The 23800-nt window shown below is 34.1% G+C and overlaps 1 protein-coding gene across 1 annotated transcript in view; it reads right to left on the minus strand.

Moving 5' to 3' along the window:
• ds (dachsous cadherin-related 1) overlaps positions 1 to 23800 on the minus strand; it is a 247394-nt gene that overhangs the window by 40771 nt on the left and 182823 nt on the right. Inside the window, exons 2-3 of the mRNA XM_077431590.1 lie at positions 7485 to 7665; positions 3915 to 4394 (exon numbers count right to left, since the gene is read on the minus strand). Coding sequence (XP_077287716.1) covers positions 3915 to 4394; positions 7485 to 7665 — 661 coding nt within the window. The remainder of the gene's footprint in view (positions 1 to 3914; positions 4395 to 7484; positions 7666 to 23800) is intronic.

A 23800-nucleotide genomic window follows, 5' to 3' on the forward strand; every position in this document is an offset into this window, starting at 1 on the left:
GTATATTTTCCATGTAGCAGTAGCAATCACTTTTAAGCAATAACATGCCGATATAGGGTATTCTTAATATAAACAAAGTTCATAGATTCTAGATTTAATAAAAAGATTTAAAATTTTTAGCAACTTAATGCGTATTGTGTTTGATTAGACTAATAAGACTTTGTGTTGATTCAAGATAAATACAACGTAGGCAGATTTTGGATTGCGTAGCTCAAGTATTAACGTCTTTACAATACATACCTAAGTATATACAATGTAGGTACATACATATTATATATTGTGGTTTATATTTCAATCAAAGTGTGTACATTTAAGAATACAATATATGTACATATGTACAGTATATTAAAAAGTTGTAACATTTTTAATTAATAGTGGTGAAAAACCAAATGAGAATTGATAAAAAAAACTATATCAACGTCGTATCTTTCTTATTACGAAATTATATACTACTGATATTAATTGTAGATATTAAATTCAAGTAGTTTTAAATAGAAAATATTTTTTGATAGCACTAAAAGCACGCTGTCGACCTCTGGGGCACCCTTGATATATAATTCGTACGTATCTGTGTGATGTAAGATAATAGGTATTCATCAGATAAAACTTGTCGTGGTAGCAAAAAATCCGTAATTTACGTAAATTTGGCCACCGTCACATAATTCCATCGCCGTGTGAATCAATCGATCTCGCATTTTAATTAGTACAGTTAGTCGGAGAGGAAAAAAATATGTATATAAACACGTGTAGGTACATACGTAGTTCTATGCGCGTGCAATTAAAAGTAGTTTATAATATGTCGTTCGGAAGCTAACGAGACACTTTGTCGTCGAGATAAGTCGTAATTTTGTCATTACAAGGTTTATGTTTTAGTCGACAAGAAATACGCCACCGTTGCACAACGGCGGTGAAAACTCCTCTGTAGTACCTCAATATTTTATATATGCGTCACGTTTAAAGTAATCTCAATTTATTTACATGGAAGGGGGATTTAATTTTTAACACGCGCCGCTTAATATCGTGCTCCCTGGAATATAGTCGGTAGATTGGCTTCGATATTAATTTGTTCGCACGGAAATCGAACCTCGGCAGTTATTCACGGCCCATGAACGGTCGACACTGTTCATTTGACTTGGCACTGTTGACTGAATCGGCGTCAAAAAGAAAAACAACCAAAAAGTAAAACAGTGAAGAAATGTGACGAATCAGAGACATGAGCAAATGAAATCGGATACGCGAACGCAATAAAACGTAAGTAGATGTTACGCGCGTCAGAGACGTGTGGACGTTGAAAGCTCCGTCGACGTGCAAAATCACTCACTTGCGACTCCATTCAAGCTTTTTGCAGATTAAAGGCTCGTCGAGGCGTTTATATTCTCCGTATATTTAACCAACTTTTCATAAAAACGGCATAGAGGTACCAGCGACGATATTACCATACTAAGGTAAAGAGTATTTCATTCGAGATGAGTCTCTTATCGACTGTCTTTCCAGGTATTTGAACTTGAACAGGTATTTTCCATTTTAAAAATCATTATAAAATCACATTAGCTAAACAGTCTAGTCTAAATGGTTGCCACTTGTTGAGTCTTCAAATAAGCGTATGCGTGGGCTTCGGCAAAAATATACACTCAGGTATGAGATGTTATAGCACAAATTTTTCCAAGACAACGGCGGCAAGTTTTGTTTTTTTTTTCCTTTTGATACTGTCGCTCGGTCTTTCTACTTTTGGCATTTCGAATAAAACTAAACCACTTGATTGATAATAATGAGATAAACGTTTAAAACGTCGCGTATAAATTTATATTTTATCGCGCCAATTAGTGCGAAATAACGTGTTGAAAAAAAAGCGAGCGTCCATTAAAAATTCTCGTGTACTACACAGATATATTACAAAATAAAATAGATGTTTACATTAAGATTGTATTGTACGATTATGAATGAAACCGTCATCGTATGTCGTCGTGGTTCGAAGCATTGGATTCGTTTTTAATGAAAATGATCAAAGCATTATATTATGCGAGACTATTCAAATAAGGATTTATTCACAACAACGAGTTATCGACCACTTTCTATATTAGAAACTATAATAATAATGAAATAACCATGCTGTAGGTAGTTATACGAAATATTAACATTGTGCCAAAGGTTATTAAATACACTATAAATTAATACGAATATTTCGAACCATAGAGAAATCAGAGAAAGCTTTCAAAATTAAACATTGGACATTTTTAATTAAAACTATGCATAAATTAAAACCATCGCGGAAGTTTAACACAATAATAATAGCAGCGTCGAGTTAAATTATATGTAACACGGAATATGAAATAGTGTTATTGGTCGGTGTTATCAATAAGTCACGACGACTGCGGAGGAAGTGAGTACGTTTTAATTACGACCGCGTAGGTTTACACGGTACGCATACACAGAGAGCGATCAAAACAAGCTGAAAAAGAGCGCAAGGGTACAATCATGCGAGTCGATTATCGATTTCGCATGTAATGTGATCTGGCCGAGTTTGGGCCCTTTTTATTATTTCGTGTTGGTCGTGCGCGCGCCGCCGCCATTGCAATAACAGGCAAGATCAATTCGAAATCAATTTATTTGTTGGTCGTACACGGATATCAATTCAGATTTTTAATTAACGTATCTTTTTCTCCGGGCGAGCGAACTATAATAAATTACAGGTGGGCGTACTACGGCCGATCGTTCGGCGAGGAGCGGACCGCGATGGCCACTCGGCCACAGCCCCAACCAAACTTTAACCCTTTAGATGACGAGCCACCAAATTTAATTATACCCAAATAAATTCATCCCTGAACTAGTTAGGGAATTCCCTAATATATATGACATCACTCGGTAACTACCATTGGAAACGTAAAATGATACAACCATTCAATATTTATAAACCGCATAGAGTATTTTCGCTTTGTAGAAAGTTTATGCAAAACCACTACTAAACGAAGTATATACGAATGTTTGTTTTCTTATAATAATATGTATACCCATCGAAAAACGTGAAGATGTGTTTATCAAATTTATACTTTTTAAATCTCTTTTGAATGTGTATGTTTGCAAAAACCTGAAATCAGAGCTTTGAGCTTGATGTGAGGAATAATTTTAAATCTTTTACACGAAATCCAACATAGTTATCTATTATCGTTTTTACTTTATCTACATATGTATGTACGTAGTAAAAATAGATAATTTTTTACAGATTTTTGACTTTTGCAATCTTTAACTCAAAATCTAGTATTACCGTGACAAAAATGAGTAAAAAAATCAATATTCGAATGTTTTTTGGATGTAGTGTGTAAAAAAAATAAAGTGTATTTTTGACTAAATAATTAATTATACGTATTTTAAAGCAATATATAAACGACACGATCAATATAAAAAAACACCTGACTATACATTTTAATATTCACTGTTGGCACAAAAATACTAGATTTTGATTTAAAGACTGCAAAAGCCAAAAATCTGTCAAAATTGCGCATTTTTTAAAACGTTCATATCTCATAAACGAGACGAGACCAACAAAAACTATTGTCATATTCGAATTTAATAGGTCAAATTTTATTAAAGATTGATTAGTTTTTGCCCTGGTAAGTAAAAAATGTGATTTTTTTGTTGTTCAGTATAATCAAAACTATAGTATTAACAACTTGCACTGTGTAAAAGAAAGCTTTGCAAAATTTTAATACTTTTAAACGATAAGCGTTGTACGATATTATATTGTATTTATATTTATACGATATGTCATATTACATCAAAGATATGTTTGTAAGTACAATTCAATTAAAATAAGTACAATGGATTCTAAATTTTCTGTGACCGATCAAATATACGGATAGCAAGTTCTTTCACTAGATTTTCGCCATATTTATTTTTAGTAAGAATAGTAAACTCACCTAAATTAGTACTGGTAGCTTTGACACCGCCAACGAGCGTTCCCTGTTTGACATCCTCGCGCACTTTGAATTGGTACCGTGGCCACTCGAAGATCGGCGGCCTTTGAGCCGAATCCACAACACTCACAAACACTTGCGCGTCATCTTCCGATCGCAAACCACCTCCGTCCGTCGCCGAGATGTTCAATTGATGAAAGGGTTGCGACCTGGCAGACAGCGAACCTGGCCTGCTGACGAAAAGCTCTCCGGTGGTACGATCGATGCGGAAGACTCCATCCTTGTTCCCAGAGACGAGCCGAAAAGCAACGGATCCGAGCCGACCGGAATCGGCATCGGAAGCTGCAACGGCCAATACCGGGGATGCTGAAGATCCGGCACCTTCTCGTAATGAAACGTTGTATTCGCGAGGATAGAAGACGGGTCTATTATCATTCACGTCTGTCAGCTGGATCTTTACCATTGCCGTCGTCGATAGACCACCTGTAATAAAATATAAACTGGTTAAAATTTTGATCGTAATTCAAATTAAATTTAGGGAAAGGATAAAAGAAATATGTAACTATTAGTAGATATTATAAAGACTCTACGTAAGACTCATCTCATAGGTATTATTTACTGCGTTTAAATAATATATAAATTTGATCAGTGTTTGAATGAGATTTTTGCGACTTGATTTGAAGTAATACTATTACTACACCATGGCTAGGTTTTATTATGTTTTTAAGAGATTGAAGCTATGATCAAAATGTCGGCATCGACCTTTCAATTAGTAGTAAAAATTATTTTTTAGTATTTATTTAGGTGTGGTTTTATCTTTGCTTGGATTGTTAACAGATTTCGAATATTTTTGGCACCAGTACAACACTCAAAGAAAATTCAAAAGTTGATTTCAAAGTATTGAAAGAGAGCTGAACGCGCGGTGAGCAGCGAAACCTTAGTTGGAGCGAGATTCCACTGGTTCTGATTTATGTGCCAGTCGCGACGTGAGCGACACATTTCGCCACCAGGACCGGATCCGGACACATTTTTTCCACCAAATATATATTATAACAAAAAAACCAATAATAATCTACCATCTGAATTTTTATTACAATTTCCACCACCGTGCGTTTTCTCAAATCACATTTTTTTTTCACCCGACTCCACACGCTACGAAAAAAGCGGGAATCAAAAATAGTAGTTGACATTTCTCACTCGATAAATCAACAAAGGTAGGTGGGAAGAAGGTGGCTGGTAGGTGGTGAGTGCTCGGCCAGCCACGAGAATGGGACGACGAGGAAGAGGACAGGAATGTGTCGCTGTATTTATGAAGTTATCTGGCATCGTGCAAGAGAGAAGGAATGTCGTACTGAAGGGGTGGTGAAAGAGGGACAGGAGCATCGGGGTCGCACCAGAAGACGATCTCTCACGACAATCGTGACAGAACGACCGCGAAATCATATATAGGTATGTTTCCGTATCGGTATATAGAGAGGTTCGCATACAACAGGGTGTTCAATTCCTAACGATGCACTATCAAACATTGTTATCTACTCACAGTGCGTCAAAATTGTGAGTAGATAACACTCAAATAAAAATCAAAAATGCATCTTTAATTACTTTACGATTTCTGTTAAGATATTATATGTATACGAATACAATAGAAAAGCCCTCTGTGGTTGTATCGGTTTGATAGTTTAATAGAATTTAATTGAATCGGACGTTTACAAAGACGTGTGCGCATCTCGGGACAAATTCCTGTTGTTCTACTGCGATTGAGACGTACACGCAGATATGGAGAGGAAAATCGTGACTGTTTGTCTGTTTGAGGGAGTCTCTAGCCGTGTCAAGAAGTATGCAAATGTTCGAACATAAAACGGACATAAGAAATAAGTGCGGCCGAATAAAAGAGGATGACCGTAAATCACGCGGAAGACCAAGTTATACGGCGACTCGGTACAAATCGGACAAAAACCATATTTGTTTTGTTTTCTTATCGCACATAAAAGCAACAAAGTTCTTACACGCTGCCGTATTATATCCGTGTTTATTTTATACAGGTATTAAAAATATATAAAAAATCAAAAAGACACAGGAGGGGGCAAAAAACTACGACTACCAATCTTCGCATTTCTAAAAACGATAAAAGCCATTGACAAGCGCAATAAAAATTTGACCGCTATAAAATAGAAATGAGATGTCGCTCTTACTGCCGGTCGATACATGTGTGAATAGGATTATTTCTGTTTTATGCGATTTTATCGTAACATAAGACTGCTTTGTCTTTTTTTTTGAACGAAGTTTCCGAATGCGGCTACTACGTTATTTAAAAAAAAATCACAACGAAAAAAATTACTAATGTGGAAATTTTAAGAATTTACAAGCTATCATTTGAAAATTTCCTATAAATATTTCGATAGTGAATAAATTTCTTGTACCAAAATTTCCAATCGATTGCATCATAAATGCGACGCCATTAATCTACATAGTATATGTAACGCGAAATCATACATAGTATATGTAATACTATGTAGATATACATACATATATACTTACGATTCAAAATAATTCCCAAAAAAAACTTTTTATCTATTTATGATTATTTTGAAGACACATTGAAAAAGATGTCTCATAATTTTTTTATGTGATTCTAAGAAATTCATTACTGACGCGATTTCAAACTAAGATTTTTTAAAATATTATATAATTTCAAAAGTTCATGCCCGATTTTTAAACATAGTGTAACGTTTTTTAATGGAAATCGGTCACGAATGTTTGCAATCATCTCATATATTAACGACTAAACCAGCGATTTTCAAACTGGCAGGCGCTGACTAGTACGAAAGGGGAGGTGCGAAAAGTAGGTTAGTATACATACTTATAAACAAACTTTCACAAAATTACATTAAAATCTGTTCCTGAAACGCATGGAATTTTTGATAAAAGAAAGTCGCAAGAGAAAATTAGCTAAAAATGAAGATACTGACTGTAAGAAGTAAATATATACATATCTAGTACTAGGGATATAGGGGAACAAGTAAGTAGAAATATCAAGACAAGAAAATACGATTCATCCTATTCACAATTGCAATCCAACATATTCAAAATGCAACTAAAATGCATCCAACATAGTTAAGAAAAAGAAAATTAGATGAGTTTAATAAACAGAAGCAAACGTTCAAGAAAAGAGTTTCTGTTCCATCAAATGCATTGCTAACATCGTACAAATTTTCTTATCGAACCTCAAATTGTAAAAAACACAAAAAATAAGAGAGACACTAGTTGTGTCAGCAGCTATTGATATGGTTGAAATAATGTTCTGCAAATCATATGCGAAATATCTACGTTTGTTGTTAGTAAAGTTGAAAGAAGAATTTTATTTTTCTGTAAATTATATTTGTATTTTTTGAATTAATACATTTTTATCATTTAAAAATGCGTTTCCATTTGTTAGGGGGGGAGGCATCTAGATTATATTTTTTCAAAAAGGAGGCCTAGCTTAGTAGAAATAAGTTTGGAAATCAATGGACTAAACAATAACATTTTTTTAAATTTAATAATAAAAAAAATAAATAAAACAAGGATACAAACCTCTATCAGTAGCGATTACAGGAAATTCGTAGACATTTCGCGTTTCGTAATCCAACTCGCTAGCAATGCAGATTTCACCGCTTCCGGATTTGATCTCGAACTCGTTCAACTTTCCGAAGCCTTCGCCAAGAGTGTAGTTGACCATTGCATTGACACCGCAATCTGGATCAGTCGCCGACACCTGTAATTCAACAATAACAAAAAAAAAAAGATTAATAACAATGACAAAATATTTGAATGACTCGTCTTTCAGAGATGTACGAAAAAGTAACACCACATTACAAATAACGAATTTCATTTATCGCGCTCGGCTATAATGAGATTATACAATGCGCGTATAATATAATATACACCGACAAAACAATGACAATGCAAAGTTCAACACGAGGTGGGTGTTTGACTATTCTATTGCTCAACGATTGAGACCTTGTATCGTTGCGAGGCTGTGTGTACCATTAGATAAATGCTCCACGCTTTATCGGCTCTCAACTGATGAGCTATGTTATACAAGACCGTAAATACGATTCTGTACACACACACGTGTATAACAAATGCCCGATAAATTACGTTCATGAATGCGAGTATAATATTCATACGATTTCAGCTTATTCGAATTTTCGTCTCGCATGTAAAATAAATATTTACGGTCGAATGATGCGCGTCAGTTTCTCCACAACACGTACCGATATGTTTAATCAAGCGAATGGTGATTTTATATCATATTTCATATTTTCTAAGTGAGTTTTAAGTTGTTTATTCAATAGTGTGTCCGTGTAATATGGACGCACAAAAAAAATTATTCAAATGAGAGGATGTGTATTGTAATGGGTCTTTTTTTTTTGTAAGGAGTGATATATCTCCTTGTATCATTGTAATCGTCGTTGTAATGCTGCGTTAATCCTCAATACGCGTCGTACGAAAGTGTTGTCGAAGCTTTGCAAGAAGATGGACGCCCAGTGGCGGAGGCTGCGCCCCCCTGGGGAGCTCCTCCCTTGCAAAACAAAATTAAAAAGGATTCAAGATGTTATATCCACTGCTTTAATTGCATTATTGATTTAATTAAAAATATTTATTTGCACTTGAGTAACTATTTATCCCAAATGATCATAGTATTTTTATGGTCGAGCTTACAATTCTTCCTTTGACTAATTGTAATACATATCTATCTTAAGATAAGTAAGAAGTAGATATCTTTAAAAAAACTTCCACAATCGAATGATCATTCGGAAACAATTTAACTGTAAAAATACTTACAAAATGAATTAATAAATATTTTTAACAAAAAAAATCTACTATTTTTAAACTACATATAAAAATTATTGCATGACATTCAATTGATTTCAACCTAATTTTTTCTCGGTTTATAGTTAGATAAACAAACATAAAGATAGCTTAATAGTTTATTGTTATTTCCTAGTACATATATGTAGCAAGCAGTATGGCTCGGTGGTTGCATTTATGTTTAGCACCGAGAGATTATCGGGTTCGATCCCGTGCTAATCTTTAATGTTGCTGGTCAGCCTTAGATATTTGACTCTAAGTCGATGGATTCCTATCAGTTTGCTAATTTATCTGATTTCATTGTTGAAACGGTTCCTCTATCAAATTGGCAAAAACCATCCTACCCGCTATGTCACAAATATCTGAATTTGATTTATGTACAATATGTAAAAAATTATGTACAAGTCTAAATCCATATATGTCTCTATGGAGTAATTCATTGATTAATTAACTGCTTTTTTCGTGTTCCTTAGCCTCTCGAAATACAGCAATGTAATAAAAATTCTGTAATTAATTGTCTAGGAAGGCGATTGGGTTCACCTGTTAGGCATTTCTGGCATATATCTATGTATATAAAAAAATAAATAAATAAAATATGAACAGAATTTTATGTATTGATTTTCCGATTAAGCTCAAAAACCATTTCAACAAAACAAGTCAAAATCCAAGGCAATATTAACCAATATTATATGTAAAGTATCTATGAAAATCGCTTAAAAACTCAGTTCTCAGTTTAAGCATCTTCCTTTGAGCAATTTTATAGCATAACACTTACAGAACCAATGAAAATTAGCTAATTTAGAGCATGGGGGCGTTAGTTTAGCCACTGTCGGATCTCCCACGCATCGCCATGAACAAATACGTCATCGGACGACAACGTCAGCATTGTCGCCCCTATAATTTGTAACCACACAAGTACAAGCAAAAGGCTTGTCGCGAAGCAGTGTCGAGCGTTTAATTTGAATAATGAGCGATGCATAAAATTCTCATTTCGAAATGTGAGTGAATTTTGTGAGTTTTTGGCACACAACAGACGCCCCTGCCAGCGAACGCCCACTCGCCATTTGAATACAATCGCAGCATATTTGAAGGGTAGATGTGTACATAAATATATGCATGAAATATAAGTAGCCTCCAAGTTCTGGGAATCTCGGGCTAATTGCAGTCAGGATGCAACAATTTCTGGTAGCGGACACGGAATGTGATTGTACGTTGTGTTATGCACTAATCACCGTCGCTAGGATAACGCATTCATTACCCGGGTGTACTTTTTACGAGCTGCAATCAAAACTGCATTATATCGCCGGTGTCAATTAGAAATACATAAAAATACAAACGGGCCGTATAATCGCGATTCGTGTTGAAAAAACATTGCCCTTGTAATATGAACTTCTATACAGATTCTCATCTACACACATACATACATATGTATGTATGAATGCACGAAGCTTTGAAAGCCGAAGAAGATTTCACTGTTGCAATGTTGCAGTTTCTACTAAATGTTCCTACAAGAAAAAAATAAAATCTCATCAGTATTATAATGATGAGATTGGAATTTTTTATACGCATGCAAGTACATACAAGTGTTGATTAAGCGACTTTTGTTCAGCTGTATTATAAACTTGTAGTTACTTTTTAAATTTGTATATTTAGGGTAGCATATTTATATAATACTCAACAAATTCGAGATGATATAAACTGGAATTTGGGAGAAATAGGATAGGTTGCTTATTTGGTGGAAAAATTTCAACAATTAAATCAGATTAATTGGCAAACAAAGAGTCACATCCAAGGTCTTGTCATCAATACCGAGCCAGGGTATGAGCCCATGATCCCTCAGTTGAAAGCATTACGCACTAATCACTGAGATGTGTTGCTGGTTAAATATAAAAAAAAAACATCAACACACGGTTAAATCTTGATTTAACAAAATTATTTCGAAAAAAAAGCATCCATTTATGTGTGTGGCTGTTCATCAGTTATGCTTATATAAAATTGAGATTTAACTTAGCCGTATACGAGTTTTGGAAAGGATCAAATCTCTTGGAATATTTTTTCCTCGAGTCGGTAACGGTGGATAGTTCGACTAGTAAGAGTATAATTATAAAATTTTATAGCTCAAAATGCGAAAATACAAAATGAAGACTATAAATCTGACTAGCTTATAAATGTGCAATTATGGTCAGTTGTACTTAGATTAAGCAGTAAATTGCACTAATTAGACACTGCTCAATTGCACTGCTACAATTATGTATATTTTTACCAAATTCACTATCAGGCAAGAATAGCAGGTTATTTTAAAATCATCATCTGCCAATATATGGCGGTCCCGGTATACTTGGCAGGTAGTTTGGCGTTTTTCGCACCGATGTTGTTAACAATGCGGCGCGCATATATAATAGACGCGACTGAATTATTAATATTATCATGCAGATTTATGCATTTCGTTCGCGAATTGCGGAATGCATCAGTGCAGCAGCAAGCACTGTTCATCCAGTGCATCCGAGTGCGGTGTGCATTTCTCGACCGTGTGAGATGATTTAGGTAACGACTTTTGACATCTCAATATTAATTCATAGCTTCGCGAGGTGCACGCCTAAACGTGGGTTGCCTTCGTGCATACTTTGTTGCAAATATTTTCAACGTTTATTTTTTGCGGGTTTTTGTTTAGCATATCTCTTATTGGAAATTGAAAACAACGATCCGTTGCTTCAACTCATGTTTGTATATAATTATATATTGATTCTATATCTACATACATACATACATAGGTGCTTTGATATATGCAGTATAATTCACAATGACTCACAAAGGATGGACGAGGACACTAATTTATTATGCATTAATTGTTAAGCCAATTCGTTTCCTACTCATATATTATTAATGGATATTTATACCGATAACTTAAATAATAGCCAGATACCTATCATTTAAAATTATCGTTTTTATAATACTTATTTTTTAATTTTCAATATACAATTATGTACATAATATTGAAAAATCAAAATGAGCAATTGTTATATTTTAGACATTGGACTATTGCATCAGAATATTTGAAATATTTATTGGTATTGCGCTATTTAATATTATCAAAAATATATTTAAATGAATGGATGGGAAGTATTTCAAAAACATTATAAAATAATATGGAATTAATTATATAATATTGAATTGAATTTACATGGGATTGTCTGGAAATTTATCTCTTCCAACATTGACACCTTATAGATACATGTAATAGATATAAATACTGATCTAATGGATGGGAAGTTTTTTAAAAGTCTGAAAATATAAAACTTTCTTAATAAAATATTTGAAAAAAATTATAAAATATAATGTAAATGCATTATATACAATATTGAATCGAATTTAAATAGAATTCTGTAAATTTATCGAAAAATATGACACCGTAAATATATTTCGATTAATAAATAATGAATAACATATATAAAGGGATTGGAATTATTTTTGTACAAAAATTTCAGTTAATTTAGTGTCGGTAATTTGACAGGGTCGAGTTTAATAAATCGATTTTAAATCCTGACAAAGCAAAGAGCGCAGTCCACGCGAGCCGATATTTAAAATTTTAGCCTTAATATGTATTTATAAGGCAAATAAAAGCGAAAAATATCAATGATTGCGAACGAGGCGAGACGGGGCGAGAACAATAACACAATAGTTTACGACTTATGATGATAAAGCGACGACGCAAAAAAGGAAACCCGCAAATTCTCACAATATTCATTTCGACGCAGAAGACGACGACTCTCTTTTCCTTTTATTTATTAATATATAATATATAAATTTCGCCCGGCCGACTGTATGCAAATCGTCCATTATGAATGTAAATTTAATTTCCATTCTTGTGTCTTACTCGAGAACATTGACGCACCAATAAAACTTACAACTGATTTAAATAAACCCATGCATATGTATGTATGTATGCGCGTCCGGCTTAACCTCTCAACGAAGACGTCCCACAGGTACATATGTTTTGCCTACATATACTTTACAAGTACCGCTTTTTCGGCACGGGAGGAACGTCGGTACAAAATGTCCAAATCTAAAACATCTCGAGTGTGATGTGAATCTCGTCAAAACGAGACTCTTAACGTGTGTCGAACAACTTCATCGTCGGATTTGGTACGCAATCGACATACTAAATTCTTACACGTTTATTCAAATCGTACAAGCTCGTATTTTTCGAATCGAATCGGCGAAAAGGTCGTACGAGGAAATGGAAATGAGATCGATTTAAAAACAGAGCCACGATTAATGTGAAGAATATTCGAAAACGATCCGATTTTCGCTCCTAATAACGACACACACACACACACACACTTTGGTAAACGAACGATTAATGCACGCGATAATTTTTATTTGCACGTCAACCGAATTTATTATAAGTATACATTTTTTTTCCATTCGGTCAGATTTGTATCGGTTATGTGTGGCGATTCACAGTGGACGCGTTATTTATTGCGGATTTATTTGGCGAATGCGCTTTAGCATAAGCGAATGTGCTATTCGTTATAAGAAATACGTTATACGCCCATGCAAGAACATGACATGCGTTTAAGATTGTATGGCAAATGTAGGATTTGTCGACGATTCGAAAGTGAGGCATGTGAAGAAGTATGCGAAAAATTTCGACGATTCGAATGCATGTGTGTGTGTGTGTGTTGTGTTTTTGTTCGATATGCGAAAAATCTAATGTTGGGCTGGTCGCATGTGCGTGTGACCAGGGTCGTGTTAAGTCGAGATCGATAAGGGTCTCTTGCCCCTTGGGCGGCCTGGATGATCGATGGAGCCGCCCAATCGGAGCGACGTCACCGAAACAAACGATAGCCGGTGTTGGTAATCGAAACCAACCGACGACACCTCAACAAACCGCATCAGAGCACAGGGACGTGCATGGGCAAATGGCCGCCGAGGAAATAGATGCAGGGGCGGCGAGCTTTGAAGGCGCCCACGAGCAAAATTCTTGGGAAAATAGTAAATTTGCGCAATGTGACATTTAAATACATTTTATTTTTTTATACAGGTATACACCCATTTATTTTATGTTAAATGACATATATGGTCAAACATTACACATACATACATACATACGTTATGTTAGTATAATTCGAGGCCAATTGCAAACATCGAACAAAATCACAGAGAAGTCTATGGACAAATTTGGAGCATTTTATTTTATCAGCGAATTAGAGATGATGTTAACTCGAATTTTGAAATCCGATTAATTGGCTAACTCTGTTAGCTCTGTTAGCTGGAATTCTGTCTGGCCAGCAGCACAGTCAGGGATTGAACCCGTGACCACACAATTGAAAGCATTGCTAACGACTGATCTAAGCTGCTGGTTAATATATGCATGTATAGATTGATGTGGTTTGTTTCAAAAAGTAATCATACAATATATTTAGTTTGTTTCTTTTGAGAGGAATTAGTGATAAATCACCAATATCAAATACTTTAATAAGAAAATTTTACTGTTAGAAGGAACGTTTCCACTTAACGTTATTATAAACTTCCAGGTAAAGTGTTATTTTTAAAGCTGCATACTTGCTTTTAATAAAAACTGTTAAGTGTCAATAAATAATAAAAATACGAACTAGAAAAGTTAAAAGAATTTAAATATATGGTTAATAGCATATAAAATTCTGCTTTTACGTTTGATTTCCTATTTATTATAGAGTATTCTAAATGTGAATCGAATAAAGTTTTATTAAGCAAAAGTAGATAGATATGTGGAAACTGATATGCAAAGTAATTCGCCGTGAGGTTGATTATAAGTTAATTTTCTTCGTAATCTTTATTTAGAAATTGGTCTAAACTAAATTTTTATTTTGAAATAAAATCAAATTGCTTCTATTTTTTATTTTTAAATAATTTATTATTAAAAGATTTAAGTATTTAAAAACATCGACTTAAAGTCAAGAATATAATTAAAAACTTCGAGAGGAAATATTTAATTTTAGATCGTATCAACGCGCTACGTGAATTTTTGTATGAAAATTATTTTGATTAGTTTTAAGATATCGGTATTTTAAAACAAACAATCGCAGGGTTTGACAAAAACAAATTAATATGCATTAAGTATGCAATAAATAAATTGCAAAAACGTCCAATACACTTATTTTCACATTGAATTAAATATAACTGAAGTTTCACATAGTCCAATTGATATGCAATTTTATTAAACTTGATCGACAAATTTCAATTAAACACCAAATTACTAAATTAACAATTTAATGTCACACATTCGATTCAATCGGCTTCCGACACTTTATACTGGAATAAGACGCAGTTAAAACCTCACTTTCAATGCAATCCTTGACTTAATTGACCGTAAAAATAAATGACACAAAAGAAGCGTTTAAAAAGCTCGCTCGATTAAAATCGTGAACGCGCGATGCGATGCCTGTGAATTTTAAATACACATGGGAAAAACGATTAACTCTAACTGAGGAACGATGCTTTAAATGAGCATTGTCTTCACTTTTAACGTATGGAAATTAGCATTAGATAATTATTATCGCCATTAGCTTCGAATATAAAATAAGGGGAGCTTTCAATAAACTATCACACAATATTAAATATTTCATGAAATAAGCATACACATTTACTAATGACAACATTGACTTCTTCAACTGTCATATAACTACCATATGTGTAAGTCACCAGTCAACTATACATACATACATACATATGTAACCCAATGAACACCTCTACGTCAATAGTTTGAGGTCAACAATGTGTACGAATGCTAGGTATGTGCGAATATTTCCTTTACGTTAACGATAAAATTTGAATTGGCACATGTGAGTACATCTTCTGGGTAATTTGTCGTGCAGTTTGAGAAGCGGTGGTGGAGGCGAAGCGGCGGGTTCTCTAATTAGGCGTAGCGGCGCAAATGTAAGGCGACACGGCGAAGAGGGACACACGACGATATTCGGAGCGGACACCATTTATTTCAGATAACACCTGTATATCATGTGTCAGGGTGTCACCTTCGTTCGAGCAGACGTCCGAGGGTCCCCCGGGTCCCCTGGAGGACCAGCGAGGGGACAAAGACGAGGGATCGGGGTGTCGTGGGCGTCCCGTCCCCGCGCCAACCTAACACGACGGTAATTAGTGGATTTTATGGCTAGTTGTTGATTGCTATCGCCGGCCCCGAGGACTTTCTTGCTCTTTTTCGTTTGTCCACTCCCTTGAATTTGTCTCTACTTCTTGTTGCTTTCATTGGCTCCGAAGCGCCGCGCGATAAAGACCGTTCAGGGCTCCAAACTAAAAGTTAGCTTTTGTCTCGAGTAATATTAATTATTATGAAACACTACATATCTGTTATATTTTTTATAATAGCTACAGTCTTCAGACCATATTTATGACCGAGAGACATTCTAGGTTTATACCAGAAAATGAAGCCGAACAGTGTCAAATATTCCCACAAGAGTTGATTCAATCTTAAGTCGATTTTTAGAGTTTTATCCAATTTGTATTCAACATATTCATTGAATTTACCAAATTTTTTCTCTTTTGAACTACTTTATTTCATTCTTCAGAGGAAATTGTAATGCAAAACGGTAAAAAGGGCAAATTTAAAAGATGTTCTAAGCTAATGAATCCTCGAAAGTGATTCAGTTGTATAAATTATCACTGTTTAAACTCGCTACGTCCAAACAAAAAATATGTTCAAAACATGTCGTTCTACCTTTGATGGTAGAGGAAATCAGAAGAATGTTTAAAATACATATAAAGAATGATCAGAATATCAAACAATTTTTCAGTATATTCTATACACATTTATATTTACTTAAAATAAATGGGTTTATGTAGTTCATCCTTTGTTCAAAGTAAAGTTTATCTCTAGTATTTTCTCTTGTTTGTTTTATTTTCATCTATTTTGAGTGGCTAATATTTTCTTTTCGGTTTTCTTTGTTGATTTTTATTTTCATTTTTATTTATTAATCTTATTTAATATTTGTATTTCCGTACTACTGAATTATTATTAAACCCCTTGGATCTATCGTCTTTGCCATATTTCCCAAGTTTTCTCAAATAAATAAATATTTAGTATATTCCATGTTAATTTCAGTCTATCATATAATTTTTTCTTATATAATAAAATAAGCGTGAAGTGTTTAAAAAAATAAAAACAGGATTTCGTCCAGCAATAAAATTGTTAATCTTGATTTGTGCAATTAAGGACGTGCGTAAGGATATTGATGAAAAATTGCTAACTCTATCATCGTCATTAATGATGTAAAAATGCGCGATATTTAGTATTCACCATCGTAGTTCTATCATTCCATTTAGATTTCAGTCCCCTGTGGAGGATTTCTTCCTTTTTATGCTACCTATTTACAACGTGTAATTGCAAATACGAAGCACGCATTTAAAATGATAATGCGTTGAATACACAATGTATAAAATCCGGTACGACTGCGTCAACAATACAAGATCATTACTCGGGAAAATTTCGTTCTGATCGAAGAGAAAAGCGAAAATTCACATGACACTTAATGGGATAATAACGAGAGTCTTAGAGATACTCATCTGAGCCGTAAGCTAATCATCATTAAAACATTAAAAGTCGATGACACGAATGTCTAAATTGACCACCGGAGACGTAGAAAACGAATTTATTGATATTCAAAAGCGCATAATGGATACGAAAAAAATGCACGTTGTAGTTTGAGTGAGCTTTCTAATTTAAATTACATCAAGTCTCGAGTCGATGCAATTGTGCAACGATATAAAATGAAAGGTTAATTTATTGGTTATAAAAAAATGAAATTCTTCTTAGCAGAAGTCGTGACTTTTATCCTTCGACTTTTATTCTAGTCCTGAAGGACAAGTTGCCTTTAGCAGAGAAACGAGTGCTACGTGATATGAAAGATATCATTGAATAAAACATACGCGCTTCGTGCGTAAGTACCCATTATCGATACAAAGGACGAGTTTCAACAAAAAATAAAACAAACAAAAAGAGATTTTCATATATATGCATTTATTCATCCGCATCGAAGATAGGCAAGCGAGATAGATATATGTATACACATCCCAAGCATATGTATATCTAAACGTTCTGAATATATTGAAACAATTAAAAATTATGCGACCGTATCGTATCGTACGTATTATCGTATCAAGTTAGACCGGAACCATTTAAAGGATCGAGTTTTGCCAGTAATGAATAAATCCAGTCTACGGAGCGACCGGCGTTCGAACATTCTCAAAATTTATATTTTATTAGATCACAGCCCAAACAAAAATAGAAGGAACGAAAAAAAAGTTCGAAACGAATCGAATTCAAATCTAAGCACGTCGATAGTTCGCTAATGTTCACTTATGAATATATAATTAGTAATAACAGTCACACATTGACATTTAATTCACGGAACGAATGAATAATAAAAAAATAGCTTAATGGATTCGGACGTGTACGTCATGTTACTTCATATTTGATTAAGATAGCCTCGGTAACTGACGGGTAAAATTCCCTGAATAAAAGAAAGCCAGCTTCGAACGGACGGAATTGCCGTATGCAGCATCTCACAGTAGCAGCACAGGGTCTGAAATAATTCGCAGTAGCTATTCGGATCGGGAGCCACGCCTTTGGAAGCGCTGGAAGTCGTCGTCGTCTCCTACGGTTCGTGACAGCCGGCGCACCATTATCTCAACATCTACTACAATTGTACAACAAGGCATAAAAAGGCGAACGGTGATGCGGACGGCGGATATGTAAGGTGAAATACGATTACTTCTTAATGAATTTATTTATACATACATATAGATATATATTGTATGGTGTGGGTGCGTCCTCAAGATCCGCCGACAACGATAATGAAGACGTTTATGTGAAAGTAAAAACGTCCACCGATCACTACCGACGTCATTTTTATGGAGTCGGTCAATAAAAAGATGAAGTCGATTCGAAAACTAGTGTACGTGTGTGTGTATATGTGTGTGGATTAGAACTCCATCGAAAGTTGATTAATTATATAAAATAGCAACGCAAAGAAAGCTCAAATTAATACTGCTCAATTCGTTGCGTGTTTCATACTTTATTATAGTAATCATTTGTCTATTGACATATTATATTTGAATGATACGAAAAAAAATACACTACACTTGCAAGAGTAATATAATTAAAATCATATCGTTAAATTAGGAAGAAAAAATTGATCGATTACTATACAAACTCACATTGATCAACAATTATAGCGGGACATACATACATATATGATATATTACAAATTAATACATCATAGTATGTACTTCAATAATTTACTATACCGTTTGAAAAAAATAGAAAGTGGCTGGTACAAATATTTGAATTGGATAATTGCAGATGAAAATTGAAGGCTCTACATTAATAGTATAAATGTACATATGTGCATTTACAAAATGTAGAATAAAAGATTATTTCTTCTAATAGTGGATGGTGAAAGGTTTACTTAAGGTTATTTAAGAAAATAAATTTGCTCCTTAGAACGAATTATTTGTGCATTAGAATAAAATAAATTGTGTATTTATTAAATATATTTCTGCTAAATAATGTTACATTAATAATGATTTTATTTGTAGTATGAAAAAAAGTGTTTCGTTAATTGCACAATTAAAAACCACAGACTTCAAATATAGGTTTCAACTACAACAAATTTGCAGTTTGAAATCACAAATTCTTAGCTCGCGAGTTATTTAAATTAAACACATATATATTATACAGAGTGATCCAACTTAGCACGTTTGCCGATCCTATATGGGAGATCTTTAATAATCAGCGTTAATGCACATTTCATTCATTTTAGGTTGCTTCTTTCATTTTATCTTATCAAATGCCCGCATTAGATATTAAAATGCTAACCTTATTTAAACAATGGATTTGTAATTTTAATTTTAAATGATCAATTTATGTATTATTTTATTTTATAATCTAATTATAATTTATTTCAGTTGCTGTTTTTTTTAATATCTGAGATTTTTTTTGTTAAAATTTACGTTCATATTTTTTAATGATACAATATTTTTTTAATACACAAATTTTATGAAATGCTATTTAATAAAACGATAAATGCGCATTTGTATTATAAAATGCGCATTTAAATTATCTCAAATAAAAATAATTACAGCGAGCATTGAAAATGTCATTTAAAATGGTTCCATACAAATTTGAAAAAGGTTTTTAGTACGGAGGCATTTGAAATTAGCAAACTTGATAAAATTACTATACGAAACAAAATTATGATCATTGCAGTCTTGATTATGTCAAATATGGCCGCCGTCAATTTTATGAGTTTACATACATACAGATACGACGATCATTAAATAGCCCTTTACACGAGTTTACTGTAATACCGCTGGACAGGGGAGACGTGGATAATAATAACATGAGAGTATTATGTATAATACCTACACGCCGTAAAATCGACAATACACACACACATGAGATGAAATTACCCAGACTCAAAAATTTATTATTATATTATAAGCATAATACAAACTTAGCGGTGTGAAAAACAGGTCTTCACAGGCCGTGGAATCATTGTTGAAATATTGCAAAGTGCAAGTGCCTGTACGACACGCCCACGACGTGACAATCTATCACATTATCGCTCATTCATATCGCGAGACGCGAACGGGTTTATCGAATCGTAAGAATCGGAGAATTTCGGCAAATCGACCTGCCGAGTTGTGCAAACCTCGCACAGACTTCATCTTAATAAAATTAAAAGATAAAACGCGTTCAATACTCTTCTCACCGCAAGCTGGCGTGTGACGCGCGTGGAAAATAGAGCCGGTTCCTGAGATGCAATTCCATTATAATACGGACAGGACTTCTGTACATTTTATGGATGCATATGTATGTAAATCGTACACGTGCCCACCGCTGATGAACATTCTTGGTAAAAATTTTATCGTTATATAATCAAACGAGGCTCGATTGAGTAGAGTAGAGTGTGTTTTTTACTAAGCACTTCTTACTTTATAAGCACATCTTGCGGATTTTATCGAAAACATTTTAGTTTTATATTTAGCTCGACGCGAAGCGATATAAATGTATTTCTTAAGATTTATTACGCTCGATATAAAAAAAACATACAGACTCAGGTTACGATGGAAGGTTCGTATAATGCAGTTAATGTATAACAAAAACGGAATCCGATGTTAATTGCGTTTTACGACTTGCTGACTCACTCAGTTTCATACATCTATTAGGTTATTAAAAATTGTGTAAAATAATGCACTTTTATGCACATATCAATTACCCATAATAAATCTGATAAAGTTGATTGTACTGCATTTTCTGTTAAAGATGCATTCTCGCAAACGAGTGTATGCAAATCGTAACGTGCTTGCCTACATACATACAGTGAGTTTCGCAATTGACTTAAATTTGTGTGAAAATAATTCACATGACATTTATAAAAGGCGAGAGTGTTGACTATATAAAGTTTTACGACTTGTCTCTATCCGAAACACGTATTTAAAGTCGAAACATAAGAATAAAGTTATATATTTATTAGACTAGGCAGGCTGTATGTCGCTTGAAATTTTTTAAGATAAGAAAATCTATTATTCTTTAATAGTTTTTAAATTGAGACCTATGTACATATTTGGACGATTTTATAAATCAATTCTTGATACAATACAAATTAGTATATACATAGTAAATATTTATACGTATTTTATGCAAACTTAGACGATCGCAATATGCACACACTTATTCTTAGAGAAGTTTGATATTAAACACGTCATATCATGAATAATTTGCTTTGTCGTAAATAACGCAAATGTGAAATAAAGCAATCACTGTCAAATAAAAAATCAGTATAAATCTTTAACAAACGTTTTACATAATTTATTGAAAGCCAAATTACCACATCGAGCGGCCTTGCGCTATAAATTACATATAAAAATAAATAACAAAAAAAAACAGCACATAATTCTTACGAATATGCGATAAAAACGGAAAAAGCACTCGCGTCACAATTCAATTCGAATTTGTTTAGAATACGAAATTTATTAACAATAAACGAAAAGATTAAATTTTAATACGTATCACAGATGTCACACCCAATGGCCCGATCGTAAAACGGAACATCACACACAGAAACAAGGACCCGAAGTAACACACACCCCGATTATGAAGTGTTAAAAGCGAATAAGCGACCGATCAAACATTGGAAATGGTCGTTCAAAGTGCAACTTAATGAATTTTCGTCCCGATATGGGGGGGTATAATTGAGGATACGCACGTGGCGTAATGATACGATTCTTTTAGGGCGTTGAATGTCCTCGCCACAGGGTGCTGGTCCTCTGGAGGCACTCCTCAGGAATCCGGAGTTCCTCTCATACTCTCATACAATCGCGTGGGCAGAGGCGACTACATGCCACGACCAGAAATATATGTCGCTGTTGGCGCAGGATCTCGCCAGATAGACCCAACCTAACATACCCACATTCAAACGCACGCATATAAATTTACATACTTTTTTAACCGGCTCGGCAAAGATTCAGTTGTAAGTTTTAATGAAAATTGGTTTCAGCGGAATTGCCCGCAAAGTAAATATATAAATACCACCTACCCGAGTGGTGTAGACCAGAGGAACCTGTTCGTAGGTGACAGCGAAGCGCGTCATAAAAGCTCATGCTTTATATTATGGGGTCGTTTAATCCTTGAAACGAAAGCAACAATGCGCGCATAGTGGGCGATGAATAAATCATATTGGCACTAAATTTGATATATGGAAAATGTGACGGGTGGAGGACCGACCGACCAATGCCCCGGATTGAACAGACCGGCCGACCAGTTGAGGATGATTAAGTCGTTATAACCTCAGTGGTTTGTTAAACTGATCCTTGTGGACGTGTCTGCCTTATCTGGTTAGAAAGTATCGTGGATGCTAAAAAAAGAGCGAGGAATTTGACGTCAACATAAGAATGAAGGTTTATGTTTCACGAAAGATATTCTGTATTCAATGGTGATCAAATTAAATTGAATTACATACACTAAACATTAAGGAATGATCTCAAATAATGATTATATTTTATATATAAGTACATAGACGAACGAACATAACATAACGTAAATTTTGTTTTGTTTTGACATTTTGACATTCTATTTTTATGGCTATAGCTAAAATTGAGCCACTATTGTTTGATATGTACGTATCTACCTAATGTTCTAACAGACTTTTATGACAAAAAAAATACAATTACATTCAATTCAAATAATGCGACAAATTTTAAATCCTAGAAATATGACTCAAGATTGAGATTATTTATACAATAAATTATGTTAATATTGAAATTTTATAGAAAATATTATATTCAAGCATGTTTGGTATGAACAACTGCTAAATAAAGAACTAACATGATACATCAACAACTTTTTTTCCGTACAAAATATAGAATCAATCTAATTTGAAATCATTTAAATATTGTACAAAGAAAATTGGAGCTGATTTCGATTATATGTATAAAGAATCCTTTTTAATCAATTTAAATGTTTATACCATTCTATAACTGTTTCGGAATTCATAAAAAAAAATAATTTATCAAAAGTATGAATACTTTTTACATATGTAAATCTTAAGAGTTCAACATGCCTGGAAGACGACTGAGGAATTTAAAAGCTCTCATTTATGATAGACTTATCACTGACCGGATAATACTCATTCGCAGTGCAAAAAATACAAAAAAAAATCACGAATCAATCGAAATCTCTACCGAAGTGTCATTGGGTCACTTTGAACGTAATACAGCACTCATATGAGTCAATATAGGGACGTCGTGAAGCGAAAATCTCGCATCGTCGATAAGGGGAACGAGAAAAAACCCGGTTAAGAGGTCCAGAGCGCCGCAGTATCGGAAGCGCTATGTCATTATTGAGAGAGGTGTTCGGGTCAGATAAGGATGGGGACCTTACAATTTATGACCCTCGACCACGAGGAGACACTTTCATTAAAATGAGGTCTAATACACAAGGCGCTAATGCCCGTCCGACGGTGATGTATCATTTAACC

The sequence above is a fragment of the Arctopsyche grandis genome, chromosome 5 (assembly GCF_051622035.1).
Source record: "Arctopsyche grandis isolate Sample6627 chromosome 5, ASM5162203v2, whole genome shotgun sequence".
Taxonomy (NCBI): domain Eukaryota; kingdom Metazoa; phylum Arthropoda; class Insecta; order Trichoptera; family Hydropsychidae; genus Arctopsyche; species Arctopsyche grandis.